This window comes from Colobus angolensis, unplaced genomic scaffold (genome assembly GCF_000951035.1).
Source record: "Colobus angolensis palliatus isolate OR3802 unplaced genomic scaffold, Cang.pa_1.0 Scaffold160, whole genome shotgun sequence".
In the NCBI taxonomy this organism is placed as follows: Eukaryota; Metazoa; Chordata; class Mammalia; order Primates; family Cercopithecidae; genus Colobus; species Colobus angolensis.
Genome location: NW_012114711.1, coordinates 8,082,740 through 8,105,070, shown reverse-complemented (window position 1 = coordinate 8,105,070; position 22,331 = coordinate 8,082,740). Strand labels below are relative to the sequence as shown.

The 22,331-nt window shown below is 45.0% G+C and overlaps 1 protein-coding gene across 1 annotated transcript in view; it reads right to left on the bottom strand.

The window, feature by feature from the left end:
• Positions 1 to 22,331, bottom strand: part of ITPR1 (inositol 1,4,5-trisphosphate receptor, type 1) — a 355,819-nt gene that overhangs the window by 63,459 nt on the left and 270,029 nt on the right. The window contains exons 44-50 of the mRNA XM_011937251.1: positions 17,473 to 17,653; positions 15,416 to 15,669; positions 9,023 to 9,223; positions 7,098 to 7,208; positions 4,678 to 4,773; positions 1,569 to 1,691; positions 395 to 499 (exon numbers count right to left, since the gene is read on the bottom strand). Coding sequence (XP_011792641.1) covers positions 395 to 499; positions 1,569 to 1,691; positions 4,678 to 4,773; positions 7,098 to 7,208; positions 9,023 to 9,223; positions 15,416 to 15,669; positions 17,473 to 17,653 — 1,071 coding nt within the window. The remainder of the gene's footprint in view (positions 1 to 394; positions 500 to 1,568; positions 1,692 to 4,677; positions 4,774 to 7,097; positions 7,209 to 9,022; positions 9,224 to 15,415; positions 15,670 to 17,472; positions 17,654 to 22,331) is intronic.

Here is a 22,331-nt window from a genome sequence, read left to right as displayed (position 1 = left end):
TCTGAAAAGTTCCTCTTGCTAGTCTCTACCTGTTTCATCCCTCAGCTCTTTAGGGTCTGGGTTTAGATGGCATTTCTTCAGATAGGCCTCTGTGACCACCATGGTCTATAGCAGGTCTCTCTGCTGGACTTTCTTATGATGCCTCCCACCTGTCCTCATTAATTCGTGATGAATGAGAGGTTGCTCAGTGTCCTCTTCCCCACCGGACCACAAACAGCAATAATGACTGTCTTGGCTATGGGATGTCCAGCACCCAGCCCAGGACCTACTCTTGTATCTCACAGTACACACTCATATTTCTATTGCTCAGATGAATGAATGCCAGCCCCAGAGCAGGGCATTGCACACTAATGCCCCAACACAACCTCGTGCCCAGAGTTCACTCAGCTTTTACCTCTATCTGCGCCGTATGCTTGGCATAAAACTCCAGAGCTTCATCTCCGTCCACTTGGCCACCAGGTTTCAGCATGCTCTGAAGTTCTTTGTTATGCCGAGCCAACTAGAATACAGGGACAGAGATACAGGAGGTTGGTGTCTCTTCACAACAGGAACACAGAAACTCCTTTCTAATGTTGGGTATTAAAAAATGCATAATAACCAGCAGCAAGCCAAAGGGCAAAAGTGCCACGAGGCTTGCTCCATCCCATCAAGGCGTGCTGTGCACAGGTGCTATTTTGGGAGCTTGGTAGAAAAGCATGGAAAGTTTGTGACCACACATGGTTCCACTTTCCCCCGATGTCATTTTCCAGGCAGGAGGGAGATGGGGCTTTCTGTGTAGCCTAGGGAGCCTCCATTCAGAATGTTCAGAAACCTTCTCGGTGGCAGATGTGGTGGTGGAAGGGAAAGGGGGCAGGAGACTGTTTGAAATTCTTTAACCAGTGGGTGGTAACAGGGACCTACCAACCTCGGGCTCAATATCATCACTGTTGTGTATCTGGTTCCCATACCTGAGTTTAAAAGAGGTGGACGGGACAGGAAACACAAGGCCCCAGCAGGGTTACAGCCTGCTCCTACCCACCGAAAGCTCAAGGCACATCAGCATCCAAAAACAGAAAGGCTCTTCAAAAACCTAGCCACTTGGAAAGAGAATTATGAAATACGGCATTCTGGTGCCAGGGCATAAAGGATTGCTATATCCCCAAAAAGGGAAACAAAAGGAAGTCATAAGGACAAGTTCCCACAGATTTCCAAATGCAATATGCAAGGAAGCTGAAGTTTATTTCTTTAGATTGTTAAGACAGGCTCATCAATATTTATAAAAGCCTAAGACTCCTTTCAACTGTCTCCAGACAGAGTCATAAACCATCCAAGTGTCACTGCTTGGGGGTGAATGCTTTTAAGAAACATGGGAATTTCCAACTACATGACCCTATCACTGTGGAAAAATGGAAACGTCCTGGAACTCTGCACACTGGGTCAGGTTGCCACAAGCACCTGTGAGCCGCAGTCTCATGAGTACAGACAGTCCTAGGTTAAAGTCATAAAGGAAAAGCAAGGGGCACCCTCCAGCTTGGAATTTTGGACCTATAGGGAGGCAGCATCCAGAGGAGGCACAGGAGAGGTGATACCTGATGAGCTAATATGTAGATGTTGTGCCCCACGTTCCTGGGGGACGCCGCTCCATCCTCACCGTTTTCTCCATCCTCAAACTCCACTTCACCTTGCATGTAGGCTTTCTTGATCACTTCCACCTGCAAGAAGAGCCAAGAGAACAAAACTCCTGTTTCAAGGAAGACCCACACAGGACTGGATGGACAGCACGCACGCTGGCTGTCTCCCCTCCCAGGGAAAAGGCTGCTCTGCACTCTCTCCTATCAGGCTTGGATACAGCCTCAGAATCCTTCATGACACTGGCACAGGCAGTCAACACCAATTCACCTCTCCTGTCGTGAGAAATGAAACTCATTCACTCTACTTAGACCAAGAGACATGCTGTGGCTGGTTAATGCCCTTCTTCTTTACAAGGGAGCAATGGCTTTCAAGTGCCTTGAAACAATAAATATGATATGAATGTAGGCTAGAAGCCATACTTTTCCTATCTCAACATTTCCTCCCACCAACTCTCCCTACTCCCAGCCCTTTGACATTTCAGGAAAACCTAATAAGAAATCTATTCGCGTTGAGGAATAGCTGCTGAAACTAGTTTTTCATTTTCCAAATTTTCTGGGTCCCCCACAGCCTACTCCAAATGAAAATAACAGCATGAACTGGTATTACCTACTGAGTACTTACTATGTGCCAAGGACTGTGTCTCAGTGTTTAACATTCTTTCAAAAAAATTTAATGGTCACAAACATTTATGAAGTATCAGAGATTCCCCTTCTTTCTTTGAGACAGGGTCTTGCTCTGTCACCACTGTTAGGAGTGCAGTGGTGCAATCATGACTCACTATAGCCTTGACCTCCCAGGCTCAAGTGATCCTCCTGCCTCATCCTCTCAAGTAGCTGGAAGTACAGGTGTCCAACACCATGCCTGGCTAATGCTTTTTTTTTTGTAAACACAAGGTCTCACTATGTTGCTCAGGCTGGTCTTGAACTCCTGGACTCCAGTGTTCCTCCCACCTCAGCCTCCCAAACTGCTGCAATTACAGGTGTGAGCCACTGCACCTGTCTCCTTATTTATTTTTTTAGTGGATGAGGAAACAGAGTCAAGGAGATAAAATAACATTCCTAAAGTCACAGGTAGTGAGCTGGGATGTGAACTTGGCCCTATTACCCTTCACAGCTGCATGACTTGGCTCCCGGACGACCACACATTTGGCTCGTCTCATGGTTTGAGCACATTTCTCAGAGCATTTCTGCGCCTGTCTGTTCCCTCGAGTTTTTGTCTCCAGTTTCTTGAGAGCAAGGACTGGGTCTGCTCATATCTGAATCCTTCCCCTAAGACCCTCCGCAACGCCCAGGACAATGTAGGGTGTGGCTGACATTTATCAAATGAGCACATCATTCATGATTGAATCATTTAAAGAAGAAGAAAGAACCTTCTACCTCTAATTTGCAATAAAAATTATAATTTTCTTTGATGATTCAGTGGGCATTTCTGCCTCTCCCATTGCCACAAGGCCATGCCCATGAATTATTTGTCATTATCTAATACCAAAGGCCACATATTTCAGTACTGACACCAAGTCAGGTCCTGGAAGTAACGATGGAGACAAGAGAGCCTCACTCTCTGAGCTTGTTTCCCTGCCAATTCTCTCGAATAGCAAATCGAGCAGACAACATGTTGCATGCAATCTGAGGCCAGGAGCATACACACGTATGTATGCACACATGCATGTACACAAATGTTCTATTTGGATTCTTAGAACAGTGTTTGTTCCAGGAAGCCTGATTCTTCCTATGAGCTAGAATGATGTTCTCCAACCACCAGGGGGCTGCCCAAAAGCCGGTGCCAGCCACCGCACTGGGTGTTGACATTTTCCCCACCTGAGATAGGTCAGAGAGCTGGGGCATGTTCTTGATTCCTGGGAAGTTGAATGGGGTCCCTGCATAGTCATTCCATCCCTGCTCAAGAATGACAAGCCTTGCCTCCCCAGTGACCTCGAGTTACGTAAGCTTGTTATGTAAACTCAAGAGAGGCCTTCCATCTCGGGCTGAGAACTTACTCCCTGACCTCAGAGATCAAAGAACTGGGCTGCTCTTAACTTTATTTAAAAGTGTACATAAAGGGACTTTTGCCTGGCCCCCAAGTGCACATTCAGGTCACCAGGAGGCAGAAATGTTTTGGTGCCCTCATTTAAGTCTGTCAGTTACAGTTTATTTGTGTGGAAAAAAGTCCAAATAGAGAGCTCTGCCCTCAACTCATGTCACTGTCTCTGAAAGCTGCTCATCTCACAGCCTGCCTGCAACACTCTCTCAACCTGCAAGTCACAGCCAATTGTGACTATCACCCCTCAAAAATAAACCAGATCATGTTTTCTTTAAAAGAAACAAACAAAAAACCCAAATGTCAGCAACCAAAAAACACTTCTGTAGCTAAGACTCTTGGCACCAAGAAGAGACATGAATTCTTCAGCACTGGACAAAGATATGGCTCAAATACCAGCAGCAAACGAGGAAAGAGAGGAAAAGGAACTTCTGTTCACTAAGGGTGTATCAGGTGCTAGGCACTGTGCTAGGGCTTGACATGAATCTTCTCACCTAGTCTTCAAAGCAACCCTCTGGACTAAGTATTCTTATTATTATTGTCCTTTTATGGATCAGGAAAGTGCAGCTGAGAGAGGTCCAAGCAGGTGCCTAAGGTAACACAGCAAAACAGGCAGAGCTATGGACTTGAACTGAGGTCTGCTGGGTTCCGTAACTACACTGTCCCCCATGAGGGAAAAACAGGGAGGGAGGCTTTTCCATGTGGTTTGTGCCAAAAGGAGAAGGCAAAATAGCACGTATTCAATGTCATATAGGTTGGTACAAAAGTAATCGTGGTTTTTGCCATTACTTTCAATGGCAAAACCATGATTACTTTTGCCATTGAAAGTAATGGCAAAAACCACGATTACTTTTGCACCAACCAAAATATTTCACTTCTCTCTCAGTCAGAGGCCTGAATTAAATGTTCCCTTTATACTTCTGACTTTGAGAACCTTCAAGAAAGCTCCAGGAAGCAGATTCTCTGCTCTGTCCCACATATCACTGCAATGCTCCTTGGTGCTACCATCACATCCATCACCCAACTCACCAGTTCCTTCGGCCTCATGTTATAAAGTATCCTCTCTGCGTTTTCACTGTCGTGTCTGCTTTCCATGATGGCCAGGAGTAACTTCGAGGCATTGTTCTAATTGGAGAAACAAAGGGACAGGAAATGTAGAGGGGCTGCTTGGGGGCCCGGCCTGAATGCAGGTGCCAGCTGACACATGTGAGGCATCCTGGCTAAACAGACGAACATTTCACCCCATGAGGAAGCTCGGGGTCAAGTACATCAAAAACCATCTGCACCAGGCAGAGAATGTCCCCCTTCAGACCCCAGATACATGTGTAGAATCTGACTTGGGACAAAGAGGCACACATTTGTTAGGGCATGTGTGTTATGCCCTAATGTCAGCTGGTACAAGTCCCAGAAGAAATTGGGAATTTACACATGGGTGCTTATGGATACACTGTCACCCTCATGGTGACAGTGGTCAGGAAGAAGCTGCTGCTACATAGATCCATGCTGCCTTCAGGGCAGGGCCTTGCAGGCCAGAGAAGACAGGTAATAAAGGTAACTCGTCCCTGTCTTAAAAGATTTCTATTAGCTCTCAGAACCCCTAATATAATGAGTACATCTGACACTAGTTAACAAATGTGACCCAAAGGAACAATATATGCAGGCCAAGCCATAATTTCCCATTACGTTGAAAAACACCCATGTTCGCACCTCACATTCTGTACTTCCTGGCTTGACTTCATTATAGGCCCTGGGTCAATGATAATTTGTATGCTTCTTTATGTACAGGACTTGAAAGTTGTTTTTTTTGTTTTGGTTTTGGACAGTGTGAGTGGTCTTATTTCTTTCCGTCGCTTAGGTCACAGCAGTTGAGTCAGGATATTATGCTATCACAGGGCACCAATTTCTATAATCATCCATAGATCACTGAATTAGTTGAAAAAGTCACTAAAATGCTGACCAGGAACATACGGACTTCTGTTTATTTTGGACTTTCTGAGAAATGGTAGCCAGGTATGAGCCTGAATGTGTTAAAATTAATTCTGAAACACAATTTGTCAAAAGGATTTAAAAATAACAGAAAAAAGTCCATTTAAACCACACACCCAAATCGACTGTTAGTGTGGACTCTCAGTTCTAAATAGTAAAGAAAGAATAAATGCCATTCCCACAGGTTTCTGTGTTCCCAACTTTCCTAATGACCTTTCCTATGACATCCTTCATGCAATGAATACAGCTCAGCCTTTCAGCCAAAACCCTGTAGTTCTAGGCTCTTTCATGATAATGATGAAGTGCTCGCTACTGCGGATGGCACACAGAGGACAAATCTCAACATGCCCTGACATGGGAACAGTTAAAAAGGAAATGTGTCCAGAAAGGCTAACGTGTTTGAAATACACTTTAGAAACCTGATGCCTACAAGTTCAATTGTTAAAATTGAATCATGGGATTCTCTGAGAATCTTTGGAATCCCTACATAGAAGCGAGGTTTTCTGGGTATACTTTAGAAGTCAACATCAGGAATGGTATATCAATTTCTCAAATATCCAAAAGGCCAGCTTGGAAATGCTGCAGGTTTAGTACCTAGAAGTCACGATTTTCACTCCGTTAAGCTGTTTGAATAAAAGGGAATCCAAACGTCAGTGGGGCTTCCACATCAGTCACCTGCAGTCCCGCATTTGTACACAATTCAGAGAAACTCAGCAGAGGCCTGCAGGCACATTTTTGGTTTGTGTAATTTTCCTTATTTTAAACCAACATTAATAACCACCCTTCTGCTAAATCAGTGACAGAGAAGAACAAGGTATTTCCTTGATTAAATAAAAATACATGTTTGTGTGTGTGTGTGTGTGTGTTTTGGTCCTACATAGGCTTAGTTGTACTATTCTTCAACTGGCCCTTTTCCCTCAAACGGGGAAAAATCAGAAACCATAGAGGGAATGGCGTTTCCATTGATTCTCTGTTTGTGAATTTCCTTGATTAAATAAAAATACATGTTTGTGTGTGTGTGTGTGTGTGTGTGTGTGTGTGTGTGTTTTGGTCCTACATAGGCTTAGTTGTACTATTCTTCAACTGGCCCTTTTCCCTCAAACGGGGAAAAATCAGAAACCATAGAGGGAATGGCGTTTCCATTGATTCTCTGTTTGTGACTTTCAGAACCAAGGCGTTTAGTACTCGATGCTGTTGGAATTGATTTCTCAGCTTTGAGCAAGGAATCTTCATTCTGTGTGACCTAACAGTTCAGAAGCTCCTATCCCCTCATGAGACCCTTATGTGGAAGAGAAAGGGTGAAGTTCTGCATCATAGTCAGCACTAGCAACTTGGGTCATTCATTCAGTTTAAAGAACTATCTTTAATATTTAGTCTCATGACTGACCATGTACATGTGCCAAGGCAAAACACAAAAGCGACTGTTTACAAATGACTGTCTTTTGCTTTTAGTTCCCACTTGCCTTCAGTTCTAACACAAGGTCCATCCTCTTCTTTCCCAAAGGATTGATATCATTGAGGATCAGGGCTGTGATGATGTCAATGCCATTGGATTCATGAGTGGCTATGCAGTTCTGAGCAAAGACACACACAGACATTTACACAAATGCTGGTCATAAATCAGACGTCAAAGGCCAACAGGCTGAACTGCTATTTCAACACAATGCTTACCACTCCCAGTAATGTCTCTAGGGGAGAGCTGCAAATTTTCCGTGAGAAAGTGGTAAGAATAAAAGACAGATGAAAATCTCTAGTTTCAGAATTAACAGTAAACAGTAGGAAAGTCCCCATGCACTGTAACTGATAAATTGCTCGTGTCTAATCCAAATCATGCAGCACAGTTGGCTTTTGTTCTTAAAGGAAAATACGGTGTATGACTGATTCTGGGTTCTGAACCCTTTTTCCCCTTTCAAGGTGTGTTCCATTCTCTCTAAATCACTCTTTTCGTATTTTGTACTTTAGCTTAAGGCTTAAGCTTGGAAAGCAAGTTTCCTGTTTAAGGCACACAATATCAAAATTAATCATCTGCCCCCAGGTAACATCTCTGTTTGCAGCACAATCCACGCTGATCTGTTCCTTTCAACAGGCCTCTATTTGGCAGAGAAGCAAACTTGAGGTAATAAGGAAATTCACTTAGATGTCAAATAAAGCCTTTCTCCAAGCCTGTTGTATTTTTTTGTTCCTTTTCATTTTAACTAGGACTACACCATCTGCTTCATGAGGGAACCGGGAGAGGAAAGTGTATCTCACAAAATGCTATTCTCACATTCACAGACAACTGAGACCAGGTTTTTAATAGACAATGAGTTGTCTCTCATAAACCGTTCTCCTCTGAATGAAGGGCCTGGCTCCCCAAGTCACACAAGCAACCTTCCCTGGCTGCTGGGTTTAGCACTGACCATTTGAAAACTCAGTCATCCCTCTCCAGTCAGGATGAAGCTATAATTTGGGATTAAAAATCATCCTTGGCCGGGCACGGTGGCTCAAGCCAGTAATCCCAGCACTTTGGGAAGCCGAGGTGGGTGAATCACAAGGTCAGAAGTTCGAGACCAGCCTGGCCAATATGGTGAAACCCCATCTCTACTAAAAAAATACAAAGATTAGCCAGGCTTGGTGGCGTGCACCTGTAGTGCCAGCTACTAGGGAGGCTGAGGCAGAATAATCCCTTGAACCCGGGAGGCAGTAAGCCGAGATCACGCCACTGCACTCCAGCCTGGGCAACAGAGTGAGACTCCCTCTTCAAAAAAAAAAAAAAAAAAAATCATACTCAACCCGGCACAATGTAAAAACTCACAAAATCCTTAAGATGCCATGTATAAGCAATGACTCTACTCAAGACAAGAAGTTACTGGGTTGTACTCCCAAACTACACCTCTTTGAGAGACCAAAGTCAAGACTATCTCGTCTTTCTTTTCCCTGAATGTCCATGATGTTTAAATCTCAACTATAAATGTCCTTATATTACTTTGAAGCTGTCTCACGTGTAGTAATTTTCTTCTAGCTAGGCTTAAACACCCTTCGAGTAGTCACTCTTTGAAATCCCCTAGTATTTAAAATAGACCACTGTCTTTTGGTTCTCATTTAACTCCTGCTTTATTGCCTACTCCTAGAAGTCAAGTTAAATAGTTGGACATTCAAACCAAATCAAAGGAAGCCAAACCTAGACAAGGAAAGAGACCACAGACTGCCCCTCCAATGCCCTTCATTAGGAAGGTTCTGAAGTATCATGAAACACCATGGCTATTTCTCAACTGCTGGAAGACAGCCTCCTATCCTACTGACTCCCTAGGCCAACAGGCACAGGCTTCGTGATGTCTGAACTAGTTTCTGTCAACATTTTAAAAATAGGACACTTTTTTCCCCCATCCCAAAACAGAAATTTAATTACCTGGTTCTCATGGCAAGGTCCTTGACAGTATTCGGTCAGACTTTCCAGGGTTTGGTTGATAAGTGCTACGTTCTTTTCATTTATATACAAGCCCAGAAGACCAAGGCCTCCAGTTGTGCTTCCACAAATACAGTCCAGAAACTGCAGCGTCTCACATACCAAATTGTAGTTGGTCTTGTTATTTTGGCAACGGAGGAAGTTCTGCAATTGAGTAGTCCCCAGGTTAGGGGAGCAAAGGCAGAGAAAAGAGGGAAACGTTATTCATCCTGCCATTTTGATAGCCTCTCATAGGTTGGTAATTATACAGAGAGATGCCACGTGGGAGAACATGGAAGAGTCAGTGTACTCCCCCACCACCACGATGATAAGCCCATGGACTTGGTGTACGGCAATGGCCTTCAACAACGCAACCTGCTCTCCAAGGTGTCAGTATATGGAATGCAGTGCAGCTGACTCCTATCATCTTTTTGAGTCCTCATTTCTCCATTCACTTCTTACCCCTTCCTCACTCCTGCCCACCCCAGCTTCCATCAGGTGCTAAGTTCAGAGGCATCTGACATTTCCAAGGGCAGTGGTTTTGTTTAAAGATGATGGTGTGGTCTGAGTGCTGAATGCCCGGAGCCCAGCGCTGGGGACGGTTCACCATAAAATGGGGATGTGATCAGCTGGCTTACTCCGAGTGCCATGTGGAGGGAGCCTAGATTACTTGTTTGACCATTTCTATGATTAAGGGAAGGAGTAAGTATGAGTAAATGTGTGTGTGCTTATGTGCACATGCCTGAGAAGGTATTCTCCAGGTGAATTCCAAATGTAAACAAGAGGCACAGATAGGAGCAAGACACTTCCTCAACAAAATTTAAAAAGCCACATTTGCCCAACTTGAGAAATAGAGTATTTTAATGAGATTTTTTTCAGAGGCTCCAGTAATCTGTTCTTAAAAAGAAGCAAAAATTAATTATGTATGTTCTCTTTCTCAGTTACCAAAGCGACATGGTTACTGTAAAAAATGGGCAATACGAAAAGATAAAATGGACATGATCTTTGACCCAATAATTTCCACTTCTATGAAGTATTCACTTCTACTCACAAAGTCTGTATTGGATGTTCATTATAGTACTGTTTGTGACAGTGAAGAACTGGAAACAACCTAACTGCGCATGAATTGAGGAGTAAATAAATTACAGTGTATCTATATCATTTAATATTATAAACTAGAAACACTGAGTAGATCCATATGTGCCAATATGGAAAGATCTCTAGGATACACTGTCAAGTTTTTTCAAAAAGGCATATAGATTAATATCTAACAAATGTTCCCATTTCAATATATAGAAAAGGACTAAAGGATACAGTCTAAACCAATAACCAATTCTCTATGGATGAAAGAGAGGCAACTCTTGTAACTAAATACTTATATTCATTTTGTCTTTATAAAAAGAATATATCCACACATTCCTTGTGTAATTAAAACATTTGTAAATGCACAGGTTAAGAGCTGGTAACCAAGTTCAGTGCTTGACTCATCACCAAACCAACCGCCTCCTTTCTCCCCACTACAACTTAACCCAAATCCCTTTTGCTTCATAACAAGTTCAGGTCCAGGTGGGAGGTGGAGGGAGAATAGATGATTTGGGACTGTGTGTTTCTCAGTCAACTCAACTGTTTCTCTAAGGGAAACCAGAGGAGGATTTCATAGCCATTTCTGCCTTGCTCCAGCTCCTCAGGGAAGATACTACCTGTGTGAGGGCTGGGCTCAGCCCCGCTCTGTGCAGGGGCACAGGAGGAGTGTTTGGGACAACTCTGGAGAGGGCCTGGCTGTCCATGGCGGAAATTCACAGCAAGGCTCTCCTAGCCCATCTGCCTCTCAAATTTCTGTTACTGCTCCCAATGAATTTAAAAAGGCATATAGATTAATATGTAACAAATGTTCCCATTAGAATATATAGAAAAAGGACTTAAGGATACAGTCTAAACCAACAATCAAGTCCCTATGGATGAAAGAGAGGCAACTCTTATAACATCTGAGAGGCAAGTCTTATACCTTATAACATCTGTCTCTCAAACTTCTGTTACCACTCCTGATGAATTCATTTCATTTTATTCAGATTATTTCAACCAGTATTTACAACACACTTCAAGCACTCCTCATTCTCTGCCTGGCCTCTGGGCTCCTACCAGGCAATGCCCTCTGCCTGTTGCCCTCAAGGCCTCCACCCTGAATGACTCCTCTTCCTTCAGGATGTGATCTAAAGTCACTTCTAGGAAGCTCCTCCGACCCCTGAGACCTGCTCCAGTGAGATGGGAGCACTGCGCGTCACCTCTTCCAGCCCTCCTCACCCTGTGATGTGTGTACAGAGGGGCCAGTCAACTCACCAAGGACCACATTGACAGCGCTGGGTGCCCAGCAGCTGGCACAGGGACTGGCACCTACCAGGTGCTTTGCAAACACTGGTTGAAATAATCTGAACTAAATGAAATGAATGGAGGGAAGAGGACTGGGAAGTCCTCTTCCAGGCTAGCTGGGCCCATGTGTTTCAAACTCCCCATGAAGACAATGGCTGCCCATTCCTGAAAGCCTCCCCCATCTTTCATGGCTTTCAGAGTGTCTGGACTGAATCTGTCCCAGACTCAGATCCATTTCCTCTGGCCCTCTCCATGAACAGAGGCACGCCACTCACTACGAGGCACAGGGAACTCCTTCTCAGAGAAGAGAACTCCCCTTCAGCATGCACCACCCTGCCTTGTCCAGGCTAGAGAAATCCTGCCCTTTTTGCAGTCTTCCTTGGAGGGCCTGGGACCAAGTTGAGATGGGTGGGGTTAAGGAAATGGAAGACGTCAAGTCTGTGCTTAGACAGACTTTGGCGGAAAGAGAGCAGGACCTTCATTGCCCCAGGGGGAAGAGCAAAGCCAGCTTCTCAGGGGAGGGCCCCCAAACAGATGCCAACTGGCTGAAGAGCGGTTTTTCCCATCACATTTCTGACCACTGTAAACAAGGCTTGCTTAAGGCAGCAACTGCCTGTTTGGCAAAGTGAGACTTGGTGACTTTATCTCTTCTGAACATTTACCAACAGGAAAGTTAAGGTTATAAATATGACAAGTGACTCCGGGCAGGAGCCCAGAGGGTGCTGCTGCAAAAGGCCGGATTCCTTCTCCGTCTGCGCTGACTCTGAGCTGCTTTACACCAGGAAGCCGAACACGCTCTCCTTATGAGAATGCCTTCTCCTTCCATCCGATCCAAGAGGAATCCCAGACACAGTGACCCACCCCTGTTCTGGGATACTGCCACAGAATGGCACTCAGAGTGGCTGAGTCCTGCTTAAAACTATTCTTTGGAGAAGTGGATTTCTACACACAATAATTGTATTGCAGCAAGTCACTACCTGAGAGAGTCTGATTTTGCAGAAGTTTTTAAGGATGATTCCAACCTCCATCCTTGTGAACCACTGGTCCAGACCATGGGCTTCTAACTGGGCCCTGCAGAACCCTGGGGGCTCCCTGCAATTCCTCCCCGCCATCCCAAGGGTCTCGTAGGTGAGGGAGAACTCTAGTTTCCACTCTCAACAGAGCAGCTTTGCTCTCCTCTGCAGTATTTAGTGTATTTCTGCATAAGATATTCAAACAAAGGATCCTGTGCGCCCCCCTGCCCACCAAAAAGTTTAAAAGCACTGAACTGGATAATCTTTATGATACCTTCAAACATTATGTTGCTAGGTCTTTTCTTTACGTTAAAATATGTTAAAATATACTCTACACCCCAACAGCACTATTTCCCACAGAGCAAGGCACTGAGAAACGAGTTTTGGAAGGACTTCATTAAAAGGTGCTTCTGTCCATGGGGTTCCCAGGGCATTGATTCAAAGGAGAATTCTGCAAAAAGCTGAGCTAAAACTAAAATTCTGAAGACTTCCAAACAAGAAATGATGAACCTGTGCAATTAAAGCCTTACTCTGCTTCCACAGTGGAAGGAAGTGGGTGTATGGGCGAGGGAGGGAAGGTCAGGGAGAGAGGGAAGGCGGAACAAGCCCGTGCCACCAGAGCTAAGCTTGGGAACAAGCACATTAGCACTGCTCCTCTGATACTCATGGAGGGATTCTACTCCAGGCAGTCTTGGGTTTCATAAACTCAGAACTCAGCAGATGCCAGCTCCTCTAAGAGGCCTTCTAGGATCTGCATTGGGTTGGTTCCTCTCCTCCAAGGAGTGGCTGGTTCCATTCAGTTCAAGTGGCTGCTACCCTAGACTCAGCTCTGTGAAGGCAGGGGTGAGGTCCTGTCACCATGGATGTTGGGCACAGAGCAGGGATTCACTGATATTGATTAAATGACACACACATGCCTGGGCATCATCTCAACCTACTTCTCCTGTGGACCCCAAGGCTGGCAGAGACCAATGACACCTACACAGGGGAATAGTACAGGGGCACTGATCACCATGCTCTACCCAGAAACAGGCCCCAGCATCAGGATGCCCCCACTCCCATCCACAGAGGTGCCAAGCTGAGCTGCTCAGGCTTAGTCCTCTGTGGGTCACTCACTCCCCCTTTGCCTGAACCCTGTGACTAGTGGTAGGGTTATGGAAGGTGGAGGGTGGACAATGTCTGGGAAACAGTGGCCTTCAGATAGAGGTTATCAGCCAGTGAGATGGTAACCAGGCCCTGAGCCTTTGGGGCATAAGTGCTTTGCTTCACCCACCTGGACTGCACAGTCCTGGCAAGAAAATCTAGGGCTGAGGTGTTCTAAAGCCCAAAAGAGGAAAGTCTGAGCAACTGACAGCTGAGATCCCACACTCAGATGGCAACAGGGATCAAGCAGGGAGCACCACCGGCTGAAATGGGCCAGGCACCAAAGAAAAGAAAGAACCCAACCTCATCTGGAGGGGCCCCCACTAGCATGCAAGCCACATGGTACTGTGGGTCCAGCCTGGCCGACAGTGGGGTTTGCGTGAAATTCCTTCGCTTTCCAACATGAGTCAGATCTGGCCAGGTGATGACCTCAGATCTCAGATGCTTTTTCAAAGTTGAGGCTCTTCAATCCGATTGAAAATTCAAACAACTATAGAAGGTATTAACGTTGCCGGTTTCTCTCAATTCCATTTCACAGTTCGCCTTACTTATCAACAATATAATTTCTTAGCTAATCCAGGCATAGAATCTGTGGCAAGTTTTAAGTGAGAGCAATTCACTGTGGCAGTACCAACTGTGTAGCCACAATCAAGGTGTGACAGGCATCAAGTCACCTGGGGAACAAGGTCAGCCAGGTAAATATTAAAAGGCTGTGCCTTCCCCTGGCCAGATCTGGACTAGCATTATTTCCTTTCCATACCCTCATAACCCAAGTACACAGAACTACCATAGCTGACTGAAGTGTCTTAGGAAGAAACATTCCATCATAAAGGAGATGTTCAGATGCCTGGGTTCAAGTCCTGGTTCTGCACTCCCTGTGTCCTCTGCACCTCAGTTTCCTCCTCTATAAAATATAATCATATAAGCAACACTAAAGATCCAGGATATCATAAGTGCCTAACGAACCTTGGTCATGGTTATACAAAAACAACAACAAAATGAACAAAGGATTTCTGGAATAATCAGTTCAGCAAAGATTTATGAGCACCTCTTTCTGTAAAACACTGAAAGGCAGCCATTTCCTTCATTCAGTCAACAAATATTTAATCAGAACTTTCTATGTATCCAATTTTAGAAGTCTAATATATTTAATTATCTAACCATCCATCCATCCCATTTTTACCTGAGCACCTAGATGTCTAACAGTGACAGGCTACAAGACACACACATAAACAGGCACATACAGACACTTAACAAATACATATGGGGCAGGCACCTATGTTGGCGCACAAGATGTGGTCTCTGGCTCTGTGGAGACAGCAGGCAGGCAGACAAGGAGACGCATCACTGACCCAGGCTTTTGCATCAGAGAACTTTGCTGATCTGGCCAGGCTTGGTGGCTCAGCCTGTAATCCCAGCACTTTGAGAGGCCAAGGTGGGGGCATCACTTGAGATTAGGAGTCTGAGACCAGCCTGGCCAACATGATGAAACTCCGACTCTACCAAAAATACAAAAATTAGCTGGGCATGGTAGTGCACTCCTGTAATTCCAGCTACTCAGGAAGCTGAGGCAGGAGAATTGCTTGAACCCAAGAGGCGGAGGTTGGAGCAAGCCAAGATCATGCCACTGTACTCCAGCCTGGGCGACAGAGCGAGACTCCATCTCAAAAAAAAAAAAAAAAGAAAAGATAAAAAGAAAAAAGATAAAAAAAACCTTGCTGAATCCTTGGCTCAAGCAATCTGGCCCAAGTGAGAGGTGCTGAACCACCAGAGGAAGGCAGGCCTTGGCAGCCTTGCCTGAGCTCCCTCCATGCCCCCGCCGCCAGGCCCTCACCTGCAGGTCTCGGTTGTGGTTTTCGCACAGGAGTTGCAGGAAGCGGAGGATGGGCTGCATGATGGTGATGACCGCGCTCATCTCCAGGTCGTCCTTGGTCTTGTCGGCAGTGGCCTGGGTGCCCTCTCCAGGCTGGTAGTGGTCGTCGGGATCAGCCTCCCTCCTGAAAGTGGTGAAGGCTTTCCTGGTGGCAGCAGAGGCCTCCAGGAGCTGATCCCGGACCTCTTCTGTTATCTGTGTTGTGGGCTCTTTAGCTAGAAAGCAAGCATAAGGCATGAAAGGCTGCAGAGTCCTCACAGTCCCTGTTCACCACTCCAAAGGTGACACTCAGAAACCTACATTCCTGTATCTCCTAGAGATCTTCAAAGTTGGCAAAAACACTCCAAGAAGTCAAAATCTGCTTTCAGTCCTCAGACAGGATTAAAACTGAGCCACGCCCTGCCACTTACTTGTGGTGCTACCACTTTACCTATGCGTGCGGTATGTTTTAGAGGAAAAGCCTTAGTAGAGGTTCTGTCAACCTCAAAAATATAAGGGTCTGGGCTTCAGCTTCTTCATCTTTAAAATGGGAGAGCATTCATGAATAATATCTCGAGAAAGTTCTTAAGAAGCTCAACATAATGCTAATCACAATTATTGTTGTCGTAATGACAACTGACCCTTTTGTAACTGTCAAAGCACCATGATTAAGAATTTTGTGTTATTTTATCTCATCCTCAGAATAACCCTGTGAGGTAACCATGGCATTACAGTTAGCAGCATTGACTCTGCAGCCAGACAAGCTGGGTTCAAATGCTGGCTCCACTGCCTTCTAGCTGCATGTCCATAATGACTTAATTACCATCTCTGTGCCTCAGTCCCCTCATCTGTAAAATGGGGATAACTCAATTTTATCTATCTTGCAGAGGTGACATGAGTTTGAAAGGAGTGGAATTGTAAAGAACTTTGAATAGTCAGCACAGTGGCTGGACTATAATCCCAGCTACTCAAGAGTATCACTTGAGGCCAGAAGTTCAAGACCAACTTGGGCAACATAGTGAGACTCCATCTCTACAAAAAAAAAAAAAAAAATTGTTTTAAACATTAGCCAGATGTGGTGGTGCATACTTGCAGTCCCAGCTACTCAGGAGGCTGAGGTGGGAGGATCATTTGAGCCCAGGAGTTTGAGGCTGCAGTGAACAATGATCGTGCCACTGCACTGTAGCCTGGGCAACAGAGTGAGACAGAGCCAAGATTTTGTTTTTAAAAAAGAACGTTGAACAGTGCCTGATTCCTAGTAAGCACTTAGTAAATGGTAGCCATTCTTCTTTTTCTTCTCTTTAGCTCCATTCTAGACCAGCTGTTCTCAACCAGGGGTGATTTTGCCCCCAACCCCACCCAGGGGACAACTGGCAATATCTGGAGACATTCTGGGAGTAGGGGTATGCTGCTGGCATCTACTGGGTAGAGAATGTATATGCTGCTAAATATCTTACAGTGCACAGGACAGCCGGACAGCCTTGTAACAAAGAATTCTCCAAATGTCACTTGTGCTGCGGTTGAGAAACCCAGTTCTAAACTTGAAACATGAGGCTCAGGGTGCTTAACTTTCTCAAGACCACCTGACTCCAACACCTGTGGGTCTACCCACTCCCCAGTACGACTTCTCTTCTGGTGAGATACTGGATAAAAAGCTTTATAAGCTTTCCAGTACCTCAGAAAACAAAAGAACATTATCTGACAAAGGACTGACACCCAGTTTTAAAATACGTATTTCCCTCAACTTTCTCTAACATTAAATATAAATCACAGGAAAAGAATATTCATGGATCCCTTGCCAATAAAACCCTAAGCTTGACCAAGAGGAATGTTCTTTATTAAACAGGAAGATCCTTCTGAGCAGCAGGGCTTCAGCTCAGGTCACTGAGGAAGAATTATATCATAACCAGGCTGGCTTTTCTTCTGAAAGCTCCCATCATAATGCATTTTAGAGCACAGAAGTAATGAAAACAATGAAGGAAAACAAGGACTCCTCTGTTGTTCACGGTCCAGCTGACTGAAGACTGAAGAACATTTACCTTTTTTCCGTGACGGGGCATCCCTGTCTACCTCGTCGTCTTTCTTTTTATTTCCCAAGTCACTGGTGTTCACTGTCACTGTTGCTTTGATTTCTTGCTGTGCCACCTTCATCCGGTCATAAAACACCTTAAAGAATTTCTCTGACTTCTTATCTTCTGTCAAGCGGCAGAAAAAGGAGTGCTGCAAAGGAAAATCCATAGATTGTGAACACTGTAACTGACGAGAAACTGCACCCCACTCATGACACCAAAACCTAATGAAGATCAGAGCCAGTTGCAAAACCTCACGCATGATCTAAGTTTAGGTCAACATTAAGGACCACTCCACACACTGTAGTTCTCTGGGTTCTAAGGCCTGAGGTTTTCAACACAGAGCCTTTGAAACAAATTGCTGTGACTGGAACAGACACATAGGCTTTGGGAGCATGCTCGAGTGTCGTAGGCAGACTGTTGCCAACTAAGAACAACTCCCTTTCACCCTTGCACACACGCAAAACACCACTGTTAATAATGAAAACTGACTTTTTGTGGGGGGATTACTGCAGGGCCAATCATTTGTTTAAGGGCTTCTATGCCCTCTTCCCCTGGGCAGAGCCCTATCAAAAATATACACATGAATAAGATATGCTGCCTGTGCTCATTAACAGGTTAGGATGACATGTCCATAAATCAGACTAAATTATGTTAAGTAAAAAGTGCTCAGGAAGCTACACAATTATATTATAGATGCTCAGAGATGGTGAGGATGACACTATGCTATAGTGATTCCAAAATCTTCAAGAAAAAGGTCATCTTCAAATCGGGTCTCAAAGGACAGGTAAGAGTGGTTAAATGAAGAAGCTCAAAATGAACAGGTAGCTCTCCTCTTGGATACACATTTGTTTTTGGACCCACTGCAAGCAGTAGTATATAGACTGTTGATGGAGAAACACAATATGGTGTCTCAACTTCATTTATGAGTATTCGCTTTTCACCCCTTTGCAAACACCACACTGTTGTAAATTATTTACATAAAAATACAATACGGTCATTTAAAAAACAAAGCTCCAAACAATATATTTGCTTCTTTCAGGGGATCTTCTGCCAATTTCAAATCCTTCCATTTAGAAGGACTTCCCTATAGAAGGCAGTCCTAGGCTTCCAATCCCAGAAAGATCTTAAATCTTATCACCTTCTCAAAGCCCCCTAACTCTTGAAACTAATCCATACACACATCCCAATGCCTGATTCAGCAGAGCCCTAAGGAACCACCACATTTCCATCATCAACATGCAACTTCAGCTGCTTTGACTCTTCCAGCCATCGACTCACACACTTTGTGGACAAACATCTGTCCCGTCTGCCCACAATGCACTTCTTGGTCGTGCTCTTTCTCTTCCTTCTAACTGTTCTTCTTTACCTCTGGTTGTTTTTTACAGCACAGGATCCATCCTTCCTGCCTGTGCTCCCTGGTTTGTTTTCTCTCCAGCCATTGCCAAATGCCAGGACACAAGTCACCACCTCCCCTATACTTGGCCTTCTCATCCTGCGTGTCACTGAGGCCTTCACGATTCCCACTCCGGAACGAAGGTAAGTCTGTAGTGTCCTCCATTGCCCTTTATTGCCTATTTTCTTTTCTTTTAGGTTTCCTGCTATTTCATCCATCCATCCACTCATCCGTCTACCTCCTCATCCATCCATCCATCCATCCATCCATCCATCCATCCATCCATCCACCCACCCACTACTTATTTTTGCATTTGTCACGAGGTGGGCACTATGTCAGTTATAAAAGAAGTGAGCAAAAAGGAGCCTAGACCTTCCCCCCATGAAATTGACAGCCTCAGGAAGAAAACACACAGTAATTCAACAAACAGCATAATAACTATTTACTAAATAGCCTTTTATCCCTACAAAAGTGACCCAGGAGGCTGCTGGTAAACAGTGCTGTGGCAGACACTCAATGCCACTGCCCTATTCTTATATTCCTGGTTCTTCCCCTAGCTAGGGCCCCTCATCTTTTGGGCCCACCACCAATGCCACCTGCTCAGTGAGGCTGCCCCTACCGCAGCTCCCAAGCCTACTGCTTATTCTCCATGCCCCGTTTTATGTTCTTCACAGCAATCAAGCCCTCTGAATTGCACTGTCGCACTGACTTCACCTGCTTACTGTCTGTCTTATGCAGAGCGCAAGCCCTATGAAGGCAGATGCCTCACTTCAGTGGTTTTCAGCTGCCCCCAGAGTACCTAGAAGAGACCCAGCACACAGAAGGCACTCCATGATTATTTGATAAAAGAATGAATATAACCCAACACTTTATGGCTCCCCATAACTGGATGTCCCCCTCCCCACAGTCAGATCCTTTTTATATTTGGTGGACATGACAGAAATAAATCTCCAAAATAAATGAATTCTAGAAAATTGCTCAAATAAGAGAAAGCAACTTTCAATTGTTCACTTCTTTGAGAGCTCTTGAACCCTCAGATCAACAAAAGAGACAAAAAAATGGTGGGTACAAAGAATGCAACCTGAAGCCACCTAATTATGGTGACTGAATTTCCCACCAGGGCAGGCCATCCAACGTCTCAGCCATGTGGGCTCACAGGGGCTAAAGCCAGGGCACACCAGAAGTGGCCGTGCAGGACCATTCGCTGCAGTTGCTATCCCAACCCTGTTCTTGTGGCATGGAAGCAGCTTTAAAAGCATTTTGGACAATCTGGTCATTCAAGGAAACAAAAGCCCTTCAACTAAGTAAGCAAATGAATAAATAAAGCCCGCCATCTGTCATCTGATAGCAGCGCCACGCGACACACACAGATAGCCTGCCACAGACCGCACTGTCTGACGGCCAGCCGGGTGACCCAACGGCTGTCAACCGCTAGGGTCAGGGTAAGAGAAGCTCTTATGAGATGAGGCAGGGCCAGGCACTGAGAACGCCACACTGCTGTGTGTGTTTCTGCCACGGCCACTAGGTTTGTTTCGCATTACTGACTCCAGTACTCACGTGCTCATAGGTTCGAAGCAGCTTTATCGATAGAATGTGCTCAATAAAATAATAAAATGGATAATAAGGTCTACAAGACACGAGTAAGCACAGAAGATCAAAAAGAGAATAGGTTGGGAACTGGAGAATGGGGAATGAGGATTCAGAGGAGTCCCAGGCCGGGCTCTGAGGTCAAGCTGAAATGAGAGGTGTGCTGAGTTATACTACTCTTGGTATCAAAAGGAGAAATATAACCAGTGCCTCAATGGAAGGAAGACATTTATTTTTTTAAATTCTGTTCGAATAAATTTTTTAAATTAAAAAATGTTTTAAGTTCTGGGGTATCTGTGCAGGATGTGCAGGTTTGTTACAAAGGTAAATATACGGTGGTTTGCTGCACCTATCAACCCACCCATCACCTACATATTAAGCCCAGCATGCATTAGCTCTTTTTCCTAACGCTCCCCCCCCAACCCCCACCTCCCCCAACAGGACCCAGTGTGTGTTGCTCCCCTCCTTGTGTCCATGTGTTCTCACTGTTCAGCTCATACTTATAAGTGAGAACATGCGGTGTTTGGTTTTCTATTCCTGCATTAGTTTGCTGAGGATAATGGCTCCTGGCTTCATCCATGCCCCTGCAAAGGCCACGATCTCATTCCTTTTTCTGGATGTACAGTATTCCACACTTTATGGCTGCATAGTTTATGTACTACAATTTCTTTATCCAATCTATCAGTGATGGGCATTTGGGTTGATTCCATGTCTTTGCTATTATGAAGAGTACTGCAATAAACATATGCATACATGTAACTTTATAACAGAATGATTTATATTCCTTTGGGTATGTACCCAGCAATGGGATTGCTGGGTCAAATGGTATTTCTGGTTCTAAATCTTTGAGGAATTGCCACACTGGGAAGGCGTTTCTTAACAGAGGAATCAGCAGGGCAGACTTTGCAATCAGACTGCCTGGGTGTGAGTCCCAGGTCCTTGACCCACTGGCTTTGTGGCCTTGGGCACACTGCCCAGCCTCTCTCAATCCACATGGAAGGGCTGCCACGATGCATGCCAAGTGCTCAGTACAGTGCAAACTGATGCTGTTAATTTTGTTTTTCTACTACCATTACATTAGTAGAATGTGAAAACCCCAAGGTGAAGGTAACCCTGTGAGCAGCTAGGACACAACAGCAAGGTGACAGCTATGTTTCCAGAGTCAGAAAGGCCTGGATCTCAGCTCCACCACTTACTAGTGAGGGTCACCTTAGGAATTGACAATGTCTCTGAAACCCGAATCTTCTCATCTGCAAAATGGGTAACAATCGTACTTCATGGATGGTTATGAAGGCTCAGTGATCACCACAGTAACACGATAGCTAACACTCACTGACTGCTTTCGAGCTACCAGGAGCTCAGGCAAACCTTCACATGTTATCTCGCCCAAAAACCCACGGAGCTAGTTACAATGATTATTCCTTTGGAGAGCTCAGGGGGCCCTGAAAGATAGTACACATCAAATATTTTAGCACAGACCCAAGATACCCAACTACGAAGAACGCAGTCTCCCCAGGGTGCCCAGGTGAAGACAGATCTAACAGGGAGGATGTTAGAGCTTAGGGTGTAAGTCCCCTGACTGAGAAGCCAAATAAAGACACTCCAAGCTGGGTGCTGGGGCGCACGCCTGCAGTCCCAGCTACTCCGGAGGCTGAGGCAGGAAGATCTTTTGAGCCCAGGAGCTCAAGGCCTACCTGGGCAACATAGTGAGACTTCTGTCCCAATGAAATAAAAAACTTAAAAAGGTACCCCCGAAGGAAGAAGTGGGGTTTCTAGAAGAGAAGCAGTGGTATCTGTTGCGAGAGTAGAAGTGAAACATGATGGTAGTGTGGGTAAAGAACTAACA